General features: G+C 36.9%; 1 protein-coding gene across 2 annotated transcripts in view; it reads left to right on the forward strand.

Annotated features, from left to right (window-relative positions):
- LOC136855051 (protein fem-1 homolog B-like) overlaps positions 1 to 14,344 on the forward strand; it is a 23,753-nt gene extending 9,409 nt beyond the window's left edge. For both annotated transcript variants that reach the window (XM_067131821.1, XM_067131820.1), the window contains exons 2-11: positions 3,545 to 3,716; positions 3,925 to 4,509; positions 6,548 to 6,699; positions 7,411 to 7,554; positions 7,834 to 7,977; positions 8,768 to 8,973; positions 9,159 to 9,263; positions 9,502 to 9,618; positions 11,271 to 11,377; positions 12,050 to 14,344. In XM_067131821.1, the coding sequence (XP_066987922.1) occupies positions 3,545 to 3,716; positions 3,925 to 4,509; positions 6,548 to 6,699; positions 7,411 to 7,554; positions 7,834 to 7,977; positions 8,768 to 8,973; positions 9,159 to 9,263; positions 9,502 to 9,618; positions 11,271 to 11,377; positions 12,050 to 12,246 (1,929 nt within the window). In that variant the 3' untranslated portion in view covers positions 12,247 to 14,344. The remainder of the gene's footprint in view (positions 1 to 3,544; positions 3,717 to 3,924; positions 4,510 to 6,547; positions 6,700 to 7,410; positions 7,555 to 7,833; positions 7,978 to 8,767; positions 8,974 to 9,158; positions 9,264 to 9,501; positions 9,619 to 11,270; positions 11,378 to 12,049) is intronic.
- Positions 14,345 to 25,371: the final 11,027 nt, after the last annotated feature.

The following is a 25,371-nucleotide window of genomic DNA, read 5'->3' on the forward strand; positions in this document are numbered from 1 at the left end:
TGATGACCCCTTTTTTTTGTTGACCCGTGTTTTCTGACCCCTTTTCTTCTGTGACACCTTTTTTGGGTTTCCTTTTTGACACGTATTGGTTTTTAGGTTGGTGGGCCAAAGTGGGGATTTGATTTGGCTTGTTGGTTCTAAGCATGGATGTGAGTGGTCAGAAGTTGGTTAAATATATGAGGAGGCCATAGCCTAACTTTGCTATCGGCTACGGCCTGCGTCCAAGTAAGGCAAACTAAAGCAAGGATCTACTTGTAGATCAATCATCCTATCAAAAGATATTTCACTTTAAACTATTATTTGTCATTGAAGTTATGCTGTGATCCAAAGGCTCCATGACATGATTGTTACAAAACTCATGATCAGATGTATCAATTATACTGTTACCAAGATATTTACCGTCTTTTGTTTTATGCTTTACCTTTTCATGACACTCATGGGAGTGGTGCTGGTATTAAAGTAAAACTTAACAGTGAAAGAAATGAACGTCATAAACATTTAAAGCACACATTACAACATAAAAATATTGTATTTTCAAGTCCAAAGTGTGATAATGGTTTGAAGTGAAGTTTTACCCACAATAACTGGTTTTGCTTACGTTAAAGCCCTCCTGGGCCTCTGTAGGCTTATAGGGCAGACACTGATCTCCTGTTTCTTAGGCCGACAGCCAGTTGGGGACAGGTCCCAATGCTTAATGACAGATTAATAACTCAGCAAGAAAAAATTTGCCAAAGTAGGCTAGGGTGTCAGTGGATGCAAGAAAACTAAGATTGCTTCGATAAATAGGCTTTCAGAAACTACCCATGCAACTAATGTGCAGTTTTACCCAAAAATATGTATTGATCACATTGGAAGTGTCATCATAAGCATGTGTATTTAACCTTAATCCGAAAAACACAGAACATTGCAGAACATAACATTCTGCACTAAAAGAAATACAAAACAACCCAAAATCAAACTGTTGACAATCATATGCTACCATTTCTTTTGTGGGTAGGAGAAAAAGGCTTTAAAATTGACAAAAATAGACTTTTGTCACACTGCTTCTTATGTATTTTCTTTTTTTATTACAAGTAAATGATGCCTTGGTTTTTCAGAACCTCATTAGTTAGACATGGGTCTTCAGTTCTCATGATAACAAGATTTCTTGCACAAGTTATAGGTTGATTTTGTTACTCTTTTCAAGTAGGCTAGCCTACCTTGACAAGTTGATGGTAGAAATAGATACAGAATATTTGCCAGAAAAGTTCTATATAATTTTATAGTGTTTCATATGGATTGCCAAGTAATGGTGTTTCTCCAGAAATACAAAATGGAAAACATTGACTGAAATGGGACTAAATAAAGAGTAAAATGTAGGGGAAATATAGGTGTTCAGGAAACACTGATGCCTTCTTGCCATCAAAATATTAAAACTTCCCTACCTACTTGGTGTTTGGGTATTTAAGGAGTCAGGCAAAAGTACAGTAGGAATTTCAAGTTAAATTGAAGGTATAGGAGTTTGCGGTATATACTATTCGAGACGTTGTTCTTTATCCATGACTTTGCTAAAGAGATACAACTACTTTTACTTGAAATCTACATCAGATGCAAGTTTTTCTGTACATTTATATTTCACAATTCTTTGAATTTTATGTGGACATCAATATTCAATGGCCCAATGCTTTAGAATCTAAGACTAAACAAGTGGTTACTGTAAACTTAAAGCTTCTTTACCCTGTCTGTGAGTTCATGGTTTAAACTTAAAGCTTCTTTACCCTGTCTGTGAGTTCATGGTTTAAACTTAAAGCTTCTTTACCCTGTCTGTGAGTTCATGGTTTAAACTTAAAGCTTCTTTACCCTGTCTGTGAGTTCATGGTTTAAACTTTACCTGTAAAGTTCATGTTTTAAACTTTACTTTACCCTGTCTGTGAGTTCATGGTTTAAACTTGAAGCTTCTTTTACCCTGTCTGTGAGTTCATGGTTGAAACTTAAAGCTTTACCCCTGTTTAGTTCTGTCTGTGAGTTCACCCTGTCTGTGAGTTCATGGTTGAAACTTAAAGCTTCTTTACCCTGTCTGTGAGTTCATGGTTTAAACTTAAAGCTTCTTTACCCTGTCTGTGAGTTCATGGTTTAAACTTAAAGCTTCTTTACCCTGTCTGGTTTAAACTTAAAGCATCTTTACCCTGTCTGTGAGTTCATGGTTTAAACTTAAAGCTTCTTTACCCTGTCTGTGAGTTCATGGTTTAAACTTGAAGCTTCTTTACCCTGTCTGTGAGTTCATGGTTTTTAAACTTTAAATGGTTGCTTCTTTACTGTGAGTTCATGGTTTTAAACTTAAAGCTTCTTTACCCTGTGTGAGTTCATGGTTTAAACTTAAAGCTTCTTTACCCTGTCTGTGAGTTCATGGTTTAAGCTTAAAGCTTCTTTACCCTGTCTATGAGTTAATGGGTAATCCAGTATTTGTTTGTTTCTTCCCTTTCTACCCTGATTTTTATATCACACACCTCCACCTTCTTAATTTACATAAAATTTAGTTTTTGTCCAAATTCCTAAAATATGCTGAACACCTAGCTTATATATAGTGTACCTTGAGCTTCTGATTGCTACCACTGGTCAGGTTAGACATTGTGCCCCTGGGTAAGTTTAGATAAATTCCAGTACAGTTATTGCTGTTGTTACTATTTTTAGGTGATGGCTAAGGGTCGGAGTCCATTTTGCTGGAGACTCCCCTCTTGGGTAGGATGCCTCTCCAAGGCAGGGTTAGATTAGGATGTATAACTGTAATTATCATTGTTACATTTTCAGTAAGTCATGAATTTTTGATATTTTAATGTATTTCATAAACGATATAAAGAATGGATCTGTTTCATATCAATTTCCAATATGAGCTTTTATGACTCTATTTTGCTCATACTGTATTTTCCCATGTCATACTTGGTGTGATGTATGTGGGAGAATAAAACTGAAGTCCTATAATGTTATCACCAAAGGCGATGTGTATGTGGGGATGGTTGTTATATTCTACACCAATCAAGAGTTCCAGTGTAGAATATAGGAGTTACAAGTTAAACCACACTTTCTATGACTTTTTATGAAAGCAAACTACGATTGCTTCATAGAAAACCAGCAAGAATAGGGGAATTAGCATTTTCTCTAGAATAATGTTAGGAGGAAAAAATATATATATACAGTATATTTTTTTTGCCATTTCAAACTGCAGAAGCTGAAGTGAGACATTGTTAATTGTGCACTGAGTTTGAAGTTGTTCAGCAGTAGTGAGTTGAAATTATGAAAATATCTTGTTAGATATTTTCATAATTTGGCCTGCTTGCAGTGGCTCTCTTACTGTGACATGTGTGACACAAATATTTAATATTATGAATATGATTACAGTACTGTCTTTTTGCTGACTTTTATGTAACTGCATGCACTGTTAGACTTTTCATATTATAGGTATGATATGTATTGAATTATTTTTTGAAATTTGTGGGTAAAGAATTTGCGTGTAAGTGACTTTTAATGGCAGTTTTTTTTAAAGTAATTGTTACTAAAATTTACTTAGGTTGTGGAAGAAGAAGGCCAGAAATGCACACCCCTTCTCATAGCTGCGAGGAATGGCCACGAAAAGGCTGTCCGGACGCTCCTGAAGTTTCATCCGGATCTTGAACAAGAGGGAACGGTCAAATTTGATGGCTATGTTATCGAAGGAGCGAGCCCCTTGTGGTGTGCTGCAGGTATATACTGTTACTTTTACTCTTTGTGTCTCCTGTTGGATGTGGCTGATCCCCATTTTAATATGTAGTGTTGTAGCTCTGTAATTTAGCTTTGTTCCTCTGTTTTGAAGAGATGAAAGTATCCAAGATAAGGTTCATTTTGTTGCATGACTTAAAGCGTTATTGTGGACGGTAATCATACTGAAGTTGGATTGCTTTGTTGTTTTAGGTGCTGGTCACCTGGCAGTGGTGAAGATGCTTGTGCGAGCCGGAGCTGACGTGAATCATCCAACGAAGACAAACTCTACCCCCCTGAGAGCTGCGTGTTTTGACGGACGATTAGATATAGTGAAGTACTTGACTGATCATAGTGCAAATATACATATAACAAATAAATACAATAACACCTGTCTCATGATAGCTGCCTATAAAGGTCACGTGGATGTAGTGCAGTTCTTGCTGGAACTTGGTGCAAATCCCGATGAGAAAGCCCATTGTGGAGCCACGGCGCTCCATTTTGCCGCCGAGTGCGGTCATGTGAAAATAGTGCAAGAACTTTTAAATCATGGTGCAAAAATTACCAAAAACGAACACGGCATGACACCGCTAATTGCCGCAGCAGAAAGGACAAGAGGTGATGTTGTGGACTACTTGATATCGAGGGCAGATGTCACTCGAGAGGAAAAAGTGGATGCTCTAGAACTACTCGGAGCATCCTTTGCCAGTGATAAAGATAACTACGACATAGAGTTGGCATATAAATACATGCTACAGGGAATGAAGGAACGATATAGTGATACAAATAATGTGATATGTAAGTGTCCGCTGGTATTTAATCTTGTATTACGTAACAGGAATGTTCTGTTAGGTCAGGAATATTCAAAATATGGCGTATTGCGTAACAGGAATGCTGTATTAGGCCAAGAATATTCAAAATATAGCATGATCCAAGTGTTTTTTATTTTTAAGAATATACAGTACCAAATAAAAAATTTTAGGAGTTACTGACAGTGTTTGAAGCTTTCATTGAATATTTGTTTTATTAAGTTCACCTTGTAGCATTTCATGCAAAGATTGACTGAAGGTATACATATTTTTAGTAATTTTGATATGTTTTGCAATGTATTGGTGCTGATTTGTCTTTGCAAGAGTAATTTGATGATGGCAGTTTGTAATTTATTCTTATTAAAATATGAATCATCACCTATAATGTAAGAGTTTCCAAGCATAAGCTGAAAATTGGTGTTGAAGCTTGATGGCAAGCGTCAACAACAGAAATGTGAGCGAGGGGAACCTCCCACTCACCTGTCAGAAGCCATGCACTTTTCTTTGACCTTTGTCCTTGGTGAACTTTGCATCTGATTTTGTTAGAAACTGCTGTTGCTAATGATTGTTTGGTTTGTTCATTGTGGATGCTGTGCAGAAGGACAAGGTTTTGAGTGAAAAACATACATGTAGGATGTGACTGAGAGTGTTAGTTGCTGTATGTTCTCTGTACTGTGGATCTTCAAGATGTGTTCACCAGTTTTGTGTGGTAACACCCCCCTTTTGACATTGGCAAACCTTTTTGGTTTCTGGCAAATGCCCCCATCCTCATCTGCTCCTTCTTCCTCTGGCCCAGTCCAAGGTAGCTTGGCACATGGAGAAAGTTGCTCAGCACATGGTCTCTGATAGTGGCAGATGGGTGTTTGTGCGTAGTTCTGTCTCTCAGATGAACACTTCTGTTAGTATTTAGGGTATAAAGTTGTTTCTATCTTGTCTTAGAGAGATTTCTTTGTTTGAAGTTTCTAAATCTACCTCTTAAGTAAGAAATGGGTGTTTAATTTAGATCACAATTGTCCAGCCTTTGAGGGTTCATATTCCTAGCTTGACAGCCTGTGTAAGCTACCTTATACAGTATAATACAATAGCTGTTTAGATATATAAAATCTTTTCATACTATTCATTAAGTGATATCTGATGTCATAAATGCCAGTGTCATTGTGTCATACAGGAATACAGATCATCATATTTATCTAGCTACATCCTATGGTAACATCTGGTTTGGTAGCAGGGTAGCAATTATCAGCAGGCAGGTGAGAGGTAGGGGAACTGCCCATACACTTAACTGTCCCACTTTTTCTTTGGTCGGTTTTGAGTCAAGATGTCGCCATGTTCTGAGTGGTTGTGGTTCTCATCTGGGCTGTGAAGATTATTATTATAATACTTTCAATTTTATTGTGCTTGGTGGTTGTTCAGTATGTCAGGGACATTAGAAAAACAGTCTTGATATTAGTTTTTGTTTTACCTTGTGCAGCAACCAGTTCATGTTCTTCACTGGTCTTACACCACACTGACCAGGTAGGGATTTTGCAGTGTGGCAATAAGGCTGCATACAACCTAGGAGCTGTATATGCAAGTGCCAGTGCACCATGTCTGACACAACTGCACCCCTTCCTAGTTATGATTTTTTGCCTTTTTTGTCTGTTTTCGGTGTTCCCTGTTCCCAATACGGAGATTCGCCTTGGATTGCATTCCAGTGTCTGACATGTTTACATGTTTGATGTACATTGCACAGTTTAGCAAATGACATTTGGTGTCCTTGTCTGGTTGATCGGTGGTGTGTCCTTTGTGATGCTGGTCTGTAAGCTAATATACTTCTTGAGCAGTACTTGATTAATACTCTAGGGAAGTAGGAGAAATCGTGAAAATTCTTAGGGATTTGCAGGCTTACTGTTATGAAATATCTTTTTACTGTGCACAGGATTGTGAAGGTTATTTTTTTTATAGAAGGTACCTATAGTTAAGTATCACTAGTATTGGTAGTATGTATGTGCTCTTGGTTTAGAATAAAAAAGTTCATTTTCTTGCAGATAAACCAAAAACTAAACCAATCGCTGCCTATGAGAATAGAGTGGAGTGCGCGACTGTAGAGGAACTGGAGGGAATCAGACATATATCTGCTTCCCTCCACATGGAAAGTCTAGCCATTAGAGAACGTATTTTGGGACCACACAATCCGGAGGTGAGTTAATGAATACACGGGAAAGGCAGGGCTCAGAATGTTTGTGTTTTGTTAGTCGAGACTTCCTGTAACTATTTCTGAAGATTGCTAAAGGTATTCGCAAGCTTAGATTCTGAAGATTGCTAAAGGTATTTGTAAGCTTAGATTCTGAAGATTGCTAAAGGTATTCATAAGCTTAGATTCTGAAGATTGCTAAAGGTATTTGTAAGCTTAGATTCTGAAGATTGCTAAAGGTATTCTTAAGCTTAGATTCTGAAGATTGCTAAAGGTATTCATAAGTTTAGATTCTGAAGATTGCTAAAGGTATTCATAAGTTTAGATTCTGAAGATTGCTAAAGGTATTCTTAAGCTTAGATTCTGAAGATTGCTAAAGGTATTCATAAGTTCAGATTCTGAAGATTGCTAAAGGTATTCGTAAGCTTAGATTCTGAAGATTGCTAAAGGTATTCGTAAGCTTAGATTCTGAAGATTGCTAAAGGTATTCGTTAGCTTAGATTCTGAAGATTGCTAAAGGTATTTGTAAGCTTTGATTCCAGTGAAGTTTTTTCTGTTCACTTATATTTGCTGCAGCATTGCATGTAAGTTGACATAACTGTATACCTATATAAACAGATATGGGTGCATATTCTTTATTTGGAACTGTCACTCTAGGTATCTTACAACCTAAAATAGTAGAGACCTTCATACAATTTTATATATTTTTTTTTTCAGGTACCACACCCAGTCATATTCAGAGGGGCCGTGTTCGCTGATAACGCCAGGTTCGACAGATGTCTGCAACTTTGGACGCACGCACTTAGACTGAAACAGCTCAATAAAGTTTGTGTCATGAAGGATCTCTTGAGATTTGCCCAGGTAATTATGATTTTGTTTATATAAACTGATTGGTGGTCAGTGTGTGTGTGTGCGTAAGTGTGATTTTTTATCCATTTTATTTTACTCTTAGGGTATGGTCAATCTGTATACTATTGGTAAATTGGGTATAAGTCAAATGGAAAGTTGCTTGTGTTAAGTATGTTCCTGTTTATTGTTATTAAGGAAAATGCTCTCATAAGTCACCAAGTACACGCTACCATAAATATTGTGTTTCGTGAAGGTATTGAAATTTACTTTCATGCTATGTTTATTTTCTAGGTCTTCTCTCAGATGTTGCATGTGGGTGTGCAACTCGAGTTTGAGGCTGTACATGAAGTCTTAGTGGCTACGGTCTTGGAACTTAAGCGAAATCAGGAGAAAATAGTTTGTCCCGGTCCAAAGGATGACGTAGAAACTGTGAAGGTTAGCCTTGATTCTGTCTGTTGAAAAGAGTGACAAGGACTGAATGCTGTGAATAGTTTCTATGGTTCCAGCTTGTATCGTTGAGTTTATATTGGCCTTTTTGATACCTGTATTGTAATTACCTGAAGATTAATATCAATATATGCAGAGGAGACTTCATTATTTTATAGACATCAGTGTTTCAAGGCATAAAAAAAACAGGCAGTCACTCATACGAGTAACATGTTTGGCCAGGCCTTGGCCCTTTTATATTAAGAGTGATTATTATTTTTATTGTATTCTTTTATCATTCCACTGTAATTGAAGATGATGAGAAGAGTACTCATGCACTCAATAATGAGCTTAGGGAGATTCACACTTAAATTTGCAAGTTTGCCTTTTTATAAGTCCCAGAGTATTGTATTGCCCAGTTTTGGAAAAGAATAACCTATTCCATGCCTCTGTTCAAGAGGGTGACATTACTCTTGCTAAAGATTTGACTGATAAGTTGGTTACATATGATGGTCTATTCAAGCAATATTTGGTTGTTGATCAGGACAAATTTGTAATATAAGAAACACTAGCTAACTGTTTTCTGCCTTGGAGATCTCACTCGCCAGTATCTTGGGATGTGCGTTTCTTTTTTTTTATTTCTTTTTTTTTGTTGCTGCTGTTTCGCCAGCTGAATAACTCCGTAGATTAGGTGGGGATTCAGGTTGTTGGTCCAGAAACATGGGTAGGATTCATTTCACATTGGACCTTGTAAAAACGTTTCTGATGATGATGGTAATATTCATGTTGTTATTTTCAGGATGAAATGGAGAGCAATATGATAACTGCTCTCTACTTAATCATGATAGCCATGTGTGTTGCCAAGGGCAGAGGGTCTCCAGGGCACCTGAACAGAAGCAACGGAGGGAATTACACTGGCAGTTATGGGGGTAACTCAAGTGATGAAACTAATTTGATGAACCAAGTTGTAGATAAAGAATCTCAAATTCATCACACGGTTTATGGGTAAGTGGAGATGTCAGGTCAGCCCCATTGAGGCTTTGTTAATAGGATTGTCAATCTTACAATGATCTGATAGCTGATATGTACTAATTCTTTGTCATACATCCATGAATTTAATTTTAAGGGGTGATCTGTTTATATTTGTGTTGAAGGTACTTTCATTCAGTGACATTTGCACTTTTTATCAGGTTGGTAAGAGTACAACCGAGAACCAAGTCTGGTCAGACTCTTCTACATTTAGCAGTTAACCCAGAAACTCCTGTGGACGATTTCCACACTAACCATATATGCAGGTATACTGTTATCGGAAGTGCTGAAGATAGTCAAAAGTAGAACTTGCATATTAGTGACACTAGATTACCTTTTTTCTCATGCAGGATTTCTTTGGAAAAATATTTCAACTCAGATTTTTAAAACTTACAATGTGTACATAAATTTGTATGTCAAGATTTATAAAATAATGCAAAATATATACAGTACATTTTTTTGAAAAATGTAATTTTTTTAATATTAATCATATTTGGTTTTCAGATTCCCATGTGCCACTACAACGAAGCTTCTAATTGCATGTGGGGCTGATGTCAACAGTATGGACAACAACAGGAACACCCCATTGCACCTTATAGTTCCTTATCAAAAACCTGTCAGGTAGGCACAGTATTAAAGTGCATTTGATGATTGTTACCATCTGTGACTCTTCTTAGGGGGTTGGTGCCATCCGTGTCTCACACATGGAGCACTGTAGTCACTACTTATGGTTCTTTGCAGTGTTCCTTTGGCTGCTACCTGCAACCCCTTTCATTCCTTTTACTGTACCTCTGTTCATATTCTCTTCCATCTTACTTCCCACACTCTCGCAACAATTGTTACTCAGTGCAACAGCGAGGTTTTCCTCGTTACACCTTTCAAAGCTTTTACTCTCAGTTTGCATTGCAGTGCTGAATGATCTCGTAGGTCCCAGTGCTTGGCCTTTGACCTAAATTTTATTTTCCATTTCACCATCTGTGACCTGTAAGCATAGAAAAATTGTCACTTAAGGGAGGCCCTTTTTCATGTTAAAATTCCGACATACAAAAATCCAAGAATTGATCTCATGTTTCATCAGAATCAAATGTAAGAAATGTAAGAGAGCACTCATTTCATGTTGATAATTTGTCCTTTTTGTTAGTGACCTACAGATTGAGAAACTTTAAGAATTCAAGTCTTGGAGGTCAGAAAAGCTTGAGTTAAATGTTGAGTGGTCCTTTAATGAATAGGGTTCCAGTGGTGTGCTTCAGAGTTCTCTGATTGTTGCTGATTTCTTTGTCTTATAATCTTACATCCTTCAGTAAGCTGAAGGTCGCCATGTCCTTTTGTGGATACTCCCTGTTCAGAGTCATCCCACTAACATATTCTTGTTTCCAGCATTCCTGAACTATGCTAGGGGATCAGTAGCTCTTTTTTTTTTTTATTTCAAGAATTAACCCTTACTGGATGGATAGGCTCTTTTGATCCCCAATAATTGCGTATGAAACACCAGTTGGGATCATAGGAGTAGTTATTTTGCAACATAATATTTGAACAAATTTTGCACATAAACATTCCTATCACTTAAATGGGCCATAAATGACATATAGCAATTCTTGTGGCAACACTAACACCTCAATCCAGGATACAGGGCGATAGTTTGACTTGAGATTTCATTGGGGAAAGTACTACATCTCCCCCCGTTTCAGGACATCTTGTCTATATTTGCTGTTAAATATACTCTGGGATTGCTGTTGGTTTTAGTTTGTCTTTTACGATAGTATGTCATCCATAATTGTAATTTTGCAAACTAAAGTACAAAGAAGTGTTAGAAAAAATGTGTATAACTCACTAAAAGGTGCTGCATCTCCCTATCCCAGTACAACTAGTAAATATTTTGCCATAAATATACTCAGAAATTGTCACTAATTGTAACTCTTATATGTTATGATATTATGTGAGCTGTAATTGTAATTTTACAAAAATTTTAAAAATTATTTGAACTAACGTGTATAACTAGACAAAATTAGCATACTTTTACAAGTGCCTTGGAAAAGAGGCCCCATACAGAATTGGAGTATTCACTTTCAGCTTCCCATGGAAGTTACAGAAAATTTTTCAGAATGTTTTCCCTATACCATGTGCATTTGCATATCTGTTTTTTTCATAGATGTGCTCTTTTTTTTTTTTCTAAATTTGCCAACCTTGAAGTTTGCCTGGTCTAGAGATGTTCTTAATGTATATTTTAGCCCATCCAGTAAGGGTTTATGTAGATTCTTTTTTTCTTTTTTCAGTGATTTCTTGACCCTACACAATATAATCATGGCATTAATAGAGAATGGAGCACACATGGACACTGTTAACCAGATGGGGGCTACGCCGTTTGATTCTGCAACCACAGGTATGTTTTGTGTTGTTTTAAGGCGATTGATGCCCCTACCGTACTGAACTGAAAAAGACTGTAAGAGTAGTTACAGAGGTTTGCACATTTACTTTATAAAGTAAGCGCATGTTTAAGTTCAGTCTCCAGCAGTATGGTACACAGTAAAGTGTGAAATTACATAAAAAATTAGCTACAATTTTTTGCTGACATCCTCTCACAAAATGGGAGAACGATTTCAGGCAGACATTAGGAAGGGATACGATAGTACTAACAGTAATAGTAACAGCTTTTTCTTTAGATTATACTCATTTGTTACATTGAAAAGCTAGTTTTTGTAACTCACTGTGATGTATAGTGCTTTTTAAAACAGCTTTTTCCATTAAAATCCACTCTAGGTTGTTATTTTATCTAAGTGTATCCTGTATTATATTCCTTAAAGAATGGTAAACTTTGAATTGTAGAATGCAGTTCACTTTCCTTGATCTTGACACATGACAGTGGTCTTTGCAATTTGTTAATATAATAGTAATATACAATTATTGTTCTGGTTAGGGAGAAGTAAATAGATGATTTTGTAGTTGCATGGAATTGCTCTCTGGGAAAAAATATTCTGACATATAAAAGTTAATGTATGAAGTTCCAGTCGTTTTGTGTATGATAAATTCTATTGAGTCGTGTACTTGCTTCTAGGCGTTGCTGAGATCATACTCCGTACTCAGAAAAAGCTAAGCTTGAAGTGCTTGGCTGCCAAGGTTGTCAAAATCAATGGGATTCCATTCAAGGGCCAAGTTCCGTATCACCTGGAAGCATTTATTGAACTGCATGGTCCTGGCCATGTCGATGGACTCTCCAACAGACCGTCCAGAAGCGAACATCGACTTGCATAGACTGTTTTTGCACGGTTGCTGCACCTGAAGCCGTTATTCTGTGAATACTGTATACTACTTATGGAGGTTTTTAGTTTATTTATTGAATTTTTTCAGATAACATTTTTTGCTTTGAGTTTGTTTTTATATTGACAAATCTGACTAAAGGACACTGCTGTTGCTCACCGAAAGCTGCAGGGTTGTCTGTCTTTATTTGGAGCAAGAAAAAGGCCGCCACGAATGTTGACTGTCATTTTCTGGTTTAGGCTCGAGTTAGGTTCCCCATTTGCTCTCTTTAATCTTGACATATCTAGCAAGTTCCCCCATGATCACAGGGAATGGCGAAGTTGTAAAATTGTAGTGTCTTCCAACCTCTCCTTTATACTTCAACTTGCATTCGCACTCGGTGATAAGTGTGCTTTAAAAGATTCTATAAAGTCTATAAAGGTTCTTTTGAAACAGGCGAACTCATATTTTTACTCATAGTATACTATTGATTTCAGGGTATTTTGTGATACAATTTTGTCATGTGGATAGCTTTCCCAGAATGTATTATATCCCACTAGAATTTACATATATCAATACACAGATATTTTATATTTTGTCGTGTAGTGACACTCTCAGCAGTGGTGTGTTTTGTGGCATTTATTCTCGATGGTTTTTGCAACAATTTGTCCATTTTGAATTTCTCCCAGCCCTGCCGAAAATAATTACTTCGTATATTGATGCTTCTTTACTTAAAATGTAAATGATTTACAGAGGAAAGCCTACATTTAGTAGTTGGTACTGTACCTTTGTGGAAACACCTTACTCGAGAAGTCTTTGTAAAAAGAAAAAAATTTACTTGCGTTTGTCTTTGGTTTTCAGGGTCACTTTAGTTTAGGATGGTTGGAAAGGTAGTGAGAAAGTATAGCATAGCAAAGTATATGTGAGCAAGGGTCAAATTTATGAAACATGTCGGTCTTTACTGTTATTATGCCCAAAAGTTTTTATTGTAAATATTACCATATAACCAACCCTTACTTAAGGCATATTTTTTGACTTTGTACTAATGCATAAATAATAATTTGTATGGTTAGTTTGTCAGTGGTTGTTGTTTGAAGCTCAAGGGATTGTACGTCAGATGGAGGTTCTTAAATATATTTTCAGGTTACCTTCAAGTAAATGAGATGGAAAACAAGCTTGTCTTTTCCAGCAACATGCAAATTTTTTTATGAATATTTTGATAGAGTGATTTTTGATATCCAAATCAGACGGTTGATTGTTTAGTTTGCATTTCAGTGGGGTAATTTGCCCTGATTCAAACTGTCATGGGAAAGAGTATATTTTTCAGGTTCAAAATCATTTGTGACATCTCAGTCAGGTGTGAAAGTTCAGTTTCTGGTAAAGAGGGGCATTCAAAAACGAATCCATCCACTTTGGATTAGTGCTTTCTTGGGGATTTTGCTAAAAACATGAAAGATCTGAAAAAGCTTGAAGTTTGTTGATGTGGTTTTTTTAAGAATGGTAATCTCGTTTGCGTTTATATAGCTTCCTTCAGTAGTCATAAGTTTTGATTTCTTGTGAAGTGTCTCGGTGGAAATCTCGACATGTTTTAGATATGCCACACTTTCTTCTTGTTTCAGGACTGGATTTTTGAAAGGTGAAGTTTTTAGATTTCTATGTTTTTATTGGGGAATTGTTGAAGTCCCCTTGAAATACAGCTTACTCTAATATGGTCTGCATGGCACCTAACATCCAAGAAACAAGATTGCCATTAACTTCAATTTTTCTTTTTGGCTTTTATTGCATACGTTTGCCGTTTTGATTTTGACAGAAGTAACGAGACAGCGTGAGAAGAGGCTGGAGACATTGGAGAAATTGAGTTTTGTAATATACAGTCATTTATTATATGTGATATATATTGCTCCAGATTTATTACATTGTAAGTTTTATCAGACCTGCCGTTGTCAACAATACCTTTGCTGACGTTCTGAGAGCAAATTTCGAATCGGACTCATAGTTTGTCTTCACTGGCTCAAACTTAATTTATTGTAACCTTTTGTTCTGCTGTAATTATTAGTTTATTCTACCAGTGTATCCGGCAGTGCTCATTCCTAAAAACATTATGATTAAATAATAAGTTTCTTATTTCCCTACCCCCCAGCATCTGCGTACGTCCTCGAAATAAAGTGTTATGGTTTGTAGTAGGTATTTGCTTTTAACTTGTGCCATTGTGTTAGCTGGGGTTTTGTGGCAGAAGAAAGCTAAAGAACAATTCCTCTGGAAGACAAAGGTTATAATGAATCAAGTAATTTTGAAAACTACAGTTGAAAACTTGAATTGTACACCTTAAGGAGAGATGTATAAAGAGAATGAAGGAAAGGAGAAACGACTAAAGGTAAGAAAGCTGTTTGTAACAAAGCTACAGGTATGCCAAGTCAAGTTATGAGGGCTGTTGGTTCTATATCATACCTTGTCAGCCAGTTTTCTACTTTTACACTTTTGTAGAACTACTGCTTTCTCAGTGACATGTAAAGAAAGTTATATAATTATATATATGATTATAAAGTACGAGGTGTGATCATAAAGTACGCAGAATGAGGCCACTTGGCACAGATTGACCTTGACCCCAACTGTGCTTGCACACTAAGTTTTTAGCATCCTAGCTCACTTACAGCAGTGCTTGGAAGGAACGTTTGTAGCGTGTGGTGGTTGCATTGACTATGATGGAGAAAGTCGAGCAGAGAATCTGCATCAGATTTTGCCAAAAGCTTTGGGATACCTGCGCACAGACCTACGCAAAGTTGCAAAAAATTGTATAGAGAGGAGTGTATGAACCACACAGGAGTGTACGAGTGGTTCAGACGTTTTCAAGATAACCAACAAAATGTCGACAGTGATGAACGTTCTGGGAGACCTGCAGCCGGCAGAAATGAGAAAAACATCGCAGTTGTGAGTGCAGCTGTGAGGGGAAATTGTCAAATCGCCATCCATGAGTTATTGGAGGATGTGCAGATTAGTTACGGTTCAGTTCAGTCCATTCTCACAGAAGATTTGGGTATGAGATGCATGTCTGCCAAGGTTGTGCCAAAACTGCTTTCAGATGACCAAAATAAACTGGGGTTTCAGTTGTGTAAGATCTTCATTGAGTCAAGAACGATGAAGACTTTTTGAAAACGATCATAACGGTTGATGAATCTTGGGTCTGTGGCTATGACCCCAAAACCAAGGTTCAGTCTTTGCAGTGGAAGACCCCAACCTCTTTGAGACCGAAGACAGCATGAATGAGTTGAAGCAGTGTGAAGACACTGTTGACCGTTTTCCTCAACTACAAGCGAATTGTTCATCACCTGGTCAGACAGTAAGCAAGGAGTACTACTGTGATGTGTTGCGGCATTTGCAGAAGGCTATTCGTTGGAAAAGGCCAGAATTGCATGCCTCTGGTGAGTGGCAATTGCACCATGACAACACACCTGCCCATGCAGCACAGCGTGTGCAGCAGTTTTTGGCCAAGCACAATATCTCCCAGGTCCGACAGCCACTGTATTCCTCAAGTCTCGCACCTTGCGACTTTTTCCTCTTTCCAAAAATCAAATCCCTCTTGAAAGGAAGAAGATTTCAGGACATGAGGAGATCCAAGTGAATGCCACGAGGCAGCTGCTGATTATTCCAAAAAACGAGCTCCAGGAATGCTTCCATCAATGGAAACAGCGCCAGATAAAGTGTGTGGCTTCTGAAGGGGACTACTTCAAAGGAAATTAAATGCTAAAATGGTAAGCGTTGTAGTTTTCTTTTTATAGCACCAGTCTTGATGCTTTATGATCACGCCTCATAAATAATAAACGCTTAGGAAAGCAAAACAGATGGATGTCAGGGAAACAGAGTAAAGGAATTACTTTATAAACCTCAGATTTACTGATTAACTAGACAAGGGAGATGTAGACAAATTACCATGAATGTATGAGGGCTCAAACTTGGGACGTGGTACTACTCACCATTTTCATGATAGATTATGCTCAAACAACCAGAAGGGGATAAAGTGAGAGGGAAAGGTTGGAGCCTTGATTAGATATTTGCTGTGTATATAAAATATTTCAAATACCTTAGCAATAATTAATTCAAAACTATGGTTGCTAATTGTCAGTAATCTCCAATAGCATTTTTAATAAGAGTTCATAATTTTATTTTGGGAAGACCAATTTGGAAGGGTTTATTGGCCAAAAGCTGTTAAGTACAGTAGTGTGTAAAATCGTGTCCTTTTGTACTAAAAGAAGAAAAATTTATAGATACCCAAAGGTCATGTCATTTAGCATATTAAATGAAACCACCATGGAATTAGAAGACCACCTTTGTCCTAAGTTATATTTGTTCTTAAAAGAATACAAACCACCTCCGATGATGTGGATGTACCGTCAGTGAAAGCTAGTCTAGTCGTTGAAGCCAGGTAATTTGATAGTTAACTAGTAGGTGTGTTAGGGGGTGGGGAACCACCGTCTCACTTGGTAATCAGTGTCTGCTTTTCTTTCTGGACCAGAGAACTTTTTCCTTAAAAGCCTGGCCTCAGGCGCAGGAGTTGAAATATTGTGCTCCCAGAGACCTGTCTTTTACAAAAACACCCGTCATCCTGTAGACCGATGAAGAACTTTGCTTCGGAATACTTTGTGCAGAAGTGATTTCTCTCGTGTTTGTGGTAGCTGTTCAACATGTTACGTAGATGCAATACAGATATAGTATTTTAGATTAAGGCCGACTTAGAAAATAGAGTACCCGGACATGTGCAAAAGAAACAAAAGATTGAGAGAGGTCATTGATATCTGGTGTTATCTGTTTATTAGAACTAAGTAGTTCAGTGTTCTTCCACAAGGGCGGCGCTGCAGAGCCTTGCAGTTGTGAGACTGCGCTTTTTTTGTACCTTAAAGAGAAACTGGATTATCATTTCACAGGTAAGCAAACAGCAATGGATTTTTTTTTACTCAATTCTGTGCTATATTTTGTTAGCAATGGATAAGTTTTCTCTGTTAACATTCATATTTAAAGCACAGTTTTTTATTGCTATATAATATAGAGTAAAAAAGATCTAACTCTTTATTAAAAAGGCTTGATGGTAAGTATAGACCTGTAGGTTATGCACTAGTTGTGTTAACTCTTCTTTTTAAGTCATTAAGAATTATCTGCAGTGTGTAGGCTCTTAAGATATTGGCTAATGCCGTGATTCGTTTCATTTTTAGACATGCAGAGGCAGTGTTAGAGTTGCTTAACAAAAATTCATATCACCATACGTGGTTTCTTAATGAAATTCCGAAACGTCACGACGTCACTCTCGGTGAATATTTCAGGACGACGTAAATAAAACGTAGAAAAAAACTTTTATTATATGATTCAAAGTAAAAAAAAAGCTGTATTATTTGTTAAAAATCCTGTTTGAATTTGTTTTAATCAAACGATATGTCTCATAGATTGGTAATAGCAAGAAAATGAAATTTAGTGGCTGAGGCTAGACCTAAGGTGCTATATTTCAACCTTTTTCAAAGTAACTTATTTTCGAATATATAAAAATAATTTGTGCATGATAAAAGTAATCGAGTACGCATGCCAAGGCGAAAATAGCCAATAAGGACGCTAACAAGGAAAAGCGTCGTGGACAAGCCAACGCTAGACAAATGATTATTGATTTGGCAGGTATTTTTTGTTTTGTCCTTGTAAGAAAAATTGTATTCCAAGTAAATCAAATAACGTTCTCATGGGAGTCCTTATCTAACAACTCTCAAGTATCATTAAAAACCCTTAGAACAGAAAGAAATTACATTGCTGCTATTTTCTGTCGGTTTGTTTACAAGACGCTTCGTAATGTTTGAAATGAATACAGAGACGATGCAAAATTCTATACTTCAACTACAACAGACCTCAGCACAGTAATATTTTTTCAAAATACAATGTATAGTATTTATTAACTTAACCATAATAAAATAACGTATTTTTATAATAATTAAACTAGATGGAAAAAAAGCAATGCGGTGGATTAGTGTTTTTCCCCTACACTATAGAACTAGTGCTTGATAGGAGTTTCAATGTGGCCGCCCATGTTATTGACGCTCTGTGGAGGAAATGTGGAAAGTCAGTTGAAGTGAAGTGAAGAAGAATTGAAAGGATTAAAACTGTGATGATTTATAGGGATGTTCAGTATAAAAAGCTATCGTATGTGAAAGGATGTTTAAAGATGGATTTGGGCAGGTAGAAAAAAATTTTGTGGGCGGGGCTGGTATTTCGGAGTATTTGGGAAGGGGAGGAGAGTTAGTCCTACGATATTCTGGGCAGGTGGAATAAAAAAAGGCAACAGAAAGAAACTTCTAAACATCTAGGAAGCGAGAAAATGCTTATAAAATGCAGGTGAACGGCAAAGTTCGTGAAGGGGTTTTCGACGCCATACTGATGAGCCTTCTGTGAAAGAGAACGGACGTGGCAGCATTCGTTGCCGTGTCTATCTGTGCCTTTTGGTGTATCCTCACCCTTGGATGTAAGTTCTCACGTGAAGGGAACTCGATATTAGCTGATATTTACGGCTTAATAATTGCGAGAGTCACATGGATTGGAGGCGTTGACGATGATGTGCGCTTGTATAATTATTGGGTACTACTGTTAAAACGAAGAAGACTGTGGTAAGATATCTGCCATCCATTTTCTACATTTGATCCCTCAGGGGCTAGTACTAAACACGGGGAAACAGTGTAGGTGAGCCACGCTGGGGTGTCAAATGGTTTTGTATATAGTTTGAGGAAGTAATTGCCATAGGCCTTAATATTGGGTTGCTCGGTAGACAGAATCCAAATTTTTGGTTGGTCGCGAATAGCTCGATAGCTATCACACTATAGTAGCACCAATTGTTGTTCGGTGTATTTTTTAAAAAGTTTTTGAAACTTCTATTCAACAGTTTTATTTTTATTTAATCGTTCTTCGTCTAATAATATAAACAAGATATTCGTTACTGGGTCTGTATCTCAACTGTTCCGGGTGAGCTACCTCCCGCTGAACAAACTTTTGCGGGAAATTGCCTTTTCCTGTAGGCAATTCGATTCCTTTATCGGATTACGCCTCTGTACGGTTAACGTCAATATGTCGGTTTATTTAATAAGTTCGTTTTTGTCGTGCATGGAGACATATATAACTTTTTCGAAGAAGGTGCAGCGCAGTGCAGTGCTGTGGTTGACGAGTTAGCGAAGCGGTCCACAGCGATTCTAGATCGTTGTCAAATCGGAATGTACACCGACGGGAGTAAACCAACAGCGTTGGCCTATATCGTCAGGAGTAACCAGCAACGTAGACCTACGTCGTCAGTAGTAACCAGCAACGTGACCAACGTCGTCAGGAGTAACCGGCAACGTGAGCCTACGTCGTCAGGAGTAACCAGCAACGTAGACCTATGTCGTTCAGGAGTAACCAGCAACGTGAGCCTACGTCGTTAGGAGTAACCAGCAACGTGAGCCTACGTCGTCAGGAGTGACCAGCAACGTAGACCTATGTCGTCAGGAGTAACCAGCAACGTAGACCTACGTTGTCAGGAGTAGCCAACAACGTAGGCCCATGCTGTCATATACAGGTGACCTACAAGAAGCACGCCATATTGTATTTGGCCAAAAGGACAGTGATAAATAATCAGATGGTAAAGAATACAATAACGAGCTCGTGTGTTAAATGAATGGTTATAGTTTGTAGGCGTGAATCACAGAAAATTAAAAGGAAAAAGTATGACTACATGTGACCTAAGTATTTAGTTCGCTCGCATTTCACTCGAAGTACGATAATTGTTGCTAATGTTGGTTCTAAACCATCTCACAGTGGCAACGCCTTAAGCTATAAACTCCCTGGCATACCTGGTATTTTTTTTAGATGAGTTTTAATCTAAATTGCAAACAATACAGTAACCAGGACTAGGTTCACATCAAATTCACCTCTTGAGTTAGTGATATCAAAATAGACTTCGTAATAATTCTGTTTAGCGTCTAAAAGATACAGTATACGTGATATTTATGGTAAACATAATCATACATATATAGCCAAAAATCATAAAATTAAGTACCATAAATAAATTATGGCTATTATTCACTAAAAAATTTCAACTTAGGAAGTCCACTTTATCATCACCCTCTTAAAATTTTTTAAGTACACTATTTGAGCAAAATTTTTTTTTTTATAGATGAGTAGATAAGGTTTTTCTACATGAAGTTTCATGATTTCAATAGAAAGGTGTCAGTATAGAGAGCTGTATATCAACAGCTCTTTGAGTAAAATTTCCTGTTGCCGTAAGTTTGGTTTTTACACGGAAATCCTTGGTATTTCGGGTCTTATAACCAACCGTTCCCGGTCAAACCAGGTTCCTGTAGCCTGATTCAAGTTGTAGTAACTCAAGTTTTTCGAAAAACTTAGTATTAATTCTATCATGGCGTGTCCGTTTCCGCGTCTGATGTTTCTCTCGACTGCGTTTTTATTCTCCATTCTCGTTGTATTCTTTTTCATCCGTGTTTATTCCTCTTACGTACTCCCGTTCCCTCTCGTCTTGTCCATATTCGTCATGTACATTTGTTCTTTCACGGGTTTCGTCGTCTGCACAATCAGGTCGTCTTACGCTCTTCACACGAGCCAACGCACACAGCACCGTCAGTTTTTCCACTGTCCCTGCCACTGTCAAAATATGTCTGCTTCTCCGGTTCCTGAAGTTCATTGTCCCTTTCCACTGATCCCCTTCCCTTCCATGGCTGCTTCTCTTCCCCTTCCGAGGAATCCCTAAGAAAGAAAAGGATATTTTAGTGGTTATAAATTTTTGCGCACATCTTTGTCTGACAGCTTTTCGATGGTTAATTTGCATTACAAAGTTGCGCTATCATTTGTAGAACGTGTTTATGGTATCTATGGTCACGCAGAACGCCTATTTGATATATGAATCACCTTGTGAATTAATCATCAAATACAACTGTAGTCCTTTGTTGGTTCAAGGTGGCTAAAGACGAGGAAGTGTCGTAAACCTGGATGATTGGTGAACATTTATTGCTGGTTTTGATGGAAGACTGGCTGCTGTTAAGAATGTTTGGCAATGAAAGAGAGATAGATAAATCAGTAAGCTACAGTTTACATCGAAAGTGGAAGTCCAATTATTCTTTTTTTATTATTTTACGGGGGATTTAGTTCTGTTAAATGCCTAGCGATTATTGAAGGCAAACAAACATAAGATTAGACTCATAGTAAGGCTATGTCTGTTTATAAATGGCTTATTCAAATATTCGGTAAAAATACCAGTGTAGAGAATTTTCCGTTACAGTGTTTAATTTTAGCGTATATAGGTACCGACGTCAGAACTTTGTTATTGTCTCTTTAAGTAGGCCTAAAACCGGTTTTAGTATAATAGTGATTCTAGAGTTAGGAAGCGTGCTGGGCGGGTTTATACCATGAGACGGTGAGGGTTATATCGAAACTGAAGAGAAAAATAACGGCAGAGAAGACAAAGATTACAAGTAAAGTTTAATTTAATTTAATTTAATTTAACTTCCTAGAGATTTCTGATCAGATTTAAATCTGGTGATTTGTACCGGCTAATCGATTTCAGACTCTTAATTAAAGAGGCCTGCTACAAACCGCAGAAACAAAATGGAGTGAAAGTGAGCACATAATATGTTTGGGAGGTCTGACGTGCGCCTTCTGCATAGGCCTAAGGGTATGAGGTGGCTCACGGGGTGGAAGTTTAATGTGTGTGTGTGTGTGTGTGTGTGTGTGTGTGTGTGTGAGAGAGAGAGAGAGAGAGAGAGAGAGAGAGAGAGAGAGAGAGAGAGAGAGTATTTTAACTGAATAATATGCGTTTATATCCGCACAGAAGTAACACTGAAAATGTCTTGGCACAAAAAACTTGTGAAGTAAACCGATAAAAACCACCATTCAACCTCCTCTCCTTCCACTTAGATGTGACAAATGACCCTTCGTTATCTTCCCCTTTCAAGGGACTTCAGTGCCTCCTATTATACTGTCAGTAACAATTATCCTAGAATAAAAAGTTGTCAGGATATACAGCGATCGATACGTGTATCTGACACTTCTTTGCTTAGCGGGTCTTCATCCTCCCGGAGTTGCCAATAGTTTAGAGGAACCTGTATTGTCATCGTATGCTGACGAAGTCTATTGATAGGTGTTTAGTGTCTTAGAAATAGTCGTTTCTGAAGACGTGAACAAGTGTTCGTGTGAAATAAGATTAAAGGCCCATTCATTTACGGAGCTAGATTCAAGAAATTTAGTGATATTTGTGAAAATGCATGAAAGTTATGATAGATTAAGCAAAGAGATAAATAACAAATTAAGGTGAATCTGTGTGTAAATGTATAAACTCATAAACAGCAAGATAAAAAAAATAGAAAATGCGTTTGACTGAAGTTGGTATAAATCTTACATAAGCCTACTCACGGAACTATTACTCAGTCTCTTTGTAATCTGGCGAAAATGCACCTGAAAATGGGCGGTACCTTGACGATAATTGGCTGAAAGTAACTTGTCGGCATAGCATCGTTTATTGCAAATTAATACTTGGTGATCCGGATGAAAGCTCGTTTACTACCCTAAATTTCTCCATCAAGCATGTTACGTTTGTTAATAATGCTATTGAGTTCAGTCTATTAAAAAAAAAATATGGCAAGTCCAAAATTATATATTTCGAATGCCAAAGTCAACGTTTGGAAATGTGTTTCGGATACATAGTTTTTCATGCAGAACTGTTTATGCGTTTTTCATACATTTTAACGCCGATTCGAACAAATCCCTCCCAATATTAAGAGAAAATTGTGGTTGTCAGCGTTTTCTAAAGATTAAATCCTATTCAGAACACGAAATTAATGACAATTACATTTGAAACCTTTCGGTTGGGTAATTTAAATAGAACAGACACTGTCGGTTTAGTTCATCCCATACCTTTTAGTGAATTATGTACTACCTTTTCAGGCCATGGCGATATTTTGCATTTTGTTTTTCCATATACATCCATTCCCCAACTGGTATATATCTTGTTTTCCCGTCATCCACTTTTTTCACTCTTTGAGAGATAATCATGAGATATCTCTCTTGGTGCTGTTAGACGGGTTGAATTCTTTCTGTCATGGACTGGGAACCTGCTTTCCTCAATTGCAGCATTTACATACTTGCATTTTAACAAATGATACTACTGTAATCTTGACAACATATATATATATATATATATATATATATATATATATATACACACACACACATCTATACATCTATATAATAAGTGTGTGTGCATGGTTTCAGTAATTAAGGCATGTACAGTAACCTACATTAGGTAGTTCCTCATTGGAGGGGTCGATATCGTTCTAGGCTAGCACTCTGCTGGGCCCGCGTTTGAGTCTCCGGCCGGCCAATGAAGAATTAGAGGAATTTATTTCTGGTGATGGAAATTCATTTCTCGCTATAAGGTGGTTCGGATTCCACAATAAGCTATAAGGTGGTTCGGATTCCACAATAAGCTGTAGATCCTGTTGCTAGGTAACCAATTGGTTCTTAGCCACGTAAAATAAGTCTAATCCTTCGGGCCAGCCCTAGGAGAGCTGTTAATCAGCTTAGTGGTCTGGTTAAACTAAGGTATACTTAATTTTAACAATCAGTAGGCATAGGATGTTTCTCAAACTGAAAACTGCCTTGTTCCTCAAAGTTATTTAAAGAAAGTTTATCTATTAGCGTATTTTATGTAATTCTGAAGCATATTTTTAAAATGAATTTGTATTAATGCCAAAGGCCAGTACAGCATGGGCCTACAATGATACACGTTTACGCTATAACTACATATTTCATCTTGCTATCAATAATATGGGCATTTACTTAGCGCACCTAAGAAAAGAGTCAGAGAAATGTTAAATTGCGGGTAGAAGCTCGAAAAGGTACACAAAGAAATAAAACACTGCTCAAGTGCTTACTGCGTTTTGAAAAACCTGGCCAAACCTGGCCAAATATATTGCTAGGCCTGGATTCCACAATAAGCTGTAAGTCCCGTTGCTGCAAAACTGGTTCTTAGCCACGTAAAATAAGTTCTCCTAGGAGAGCTGTTAATCAGCTCAGTGGTCTTAAAACTAAGCTATAGGCTTACTTATTCGTTTTCCCTCCCAGTAAAAATTTACAGACAGTAATTTTTATTAATTCCCCATTTTAAGTAGAAGTCTGTCTGTAGAAAATGTTGATAATTACAATTTCATATAAATATTTGGTGTGGTTTGGTCGAATCTGCATCAAAATGCATGGAAAACACACACAAGTTCAGCGTGAAAGACTATCCGAAACATATTTCAAGACGTTGATTTCGGCAATCATACTGTTTAATTTTGGACTTAACATATTTTTCATAGTCTCTTAACTCGATAGTATTGTTAACAAACATAGCATGTTTGCGAGAGAAAGTGGAATTTTTAATAAGCTTTCATTCGGATGATCAATGACATATATGAAATATAGCGATGTTACTCGGACATTTTACATTCAACCAATCATCGTCAAGGTACCGCCCACTTTTAAGCGCATTTTCGCCAGAATGAAAAAAAAAGGCGTTGAGTCGAGGGATGGACGTAAAAAGAATATACTTAGATGTGTGTTATAGATTTTTTCTTATTTTTTCATAAAAATAGTCTAAATTTGATTTATTCATTATTTGTGCAGTCTACACACACACACACCACATACCATATATATATATATATATATATATATATATATATATATATATATATATATATATATATATATATATATATATATATATATATATATATATATATATATATATATATATATATTTTATACTCTCCGGAAACTGATGGATGAATTGAGGATCCAATATAGGTGTGTTTACTGTACTTATCTGTGATTGTATTTTGCTCTGAGCAACCTATTGACCACCGCTATGTAATTTTTTTTTTTATTTGTTCATGTCTGTCTGTCTATCCTGCACGTATTCTACTTCAGTGTGGTTTCCTGTTTATGAAAAAACCTGGCATATATATATATATATATATATATATATATATATATATATATATATATATATATATATATATATATGTATATATATGTAATAATATATGTATAATAATAATAATAATGCTTGTGTGTACGTGGGTAATTTTTACT

The sequence above is a fragment of the Macrobrachium rosenbergii genome, chromosome 30 (genome assembly GCF_040412425.1).
Source record: "Macrobrachium rosenbergii isolate ZJJX-2024 chromosome 30, ASM4041242v1, whole genome shotgun sequence".
NCBI lineage: Eukaryota > Metazoa > Arthropoda > Malacostraca > Decapoda > Palaemonidae > Macrobrachium > Macrobrachium rosenbergii.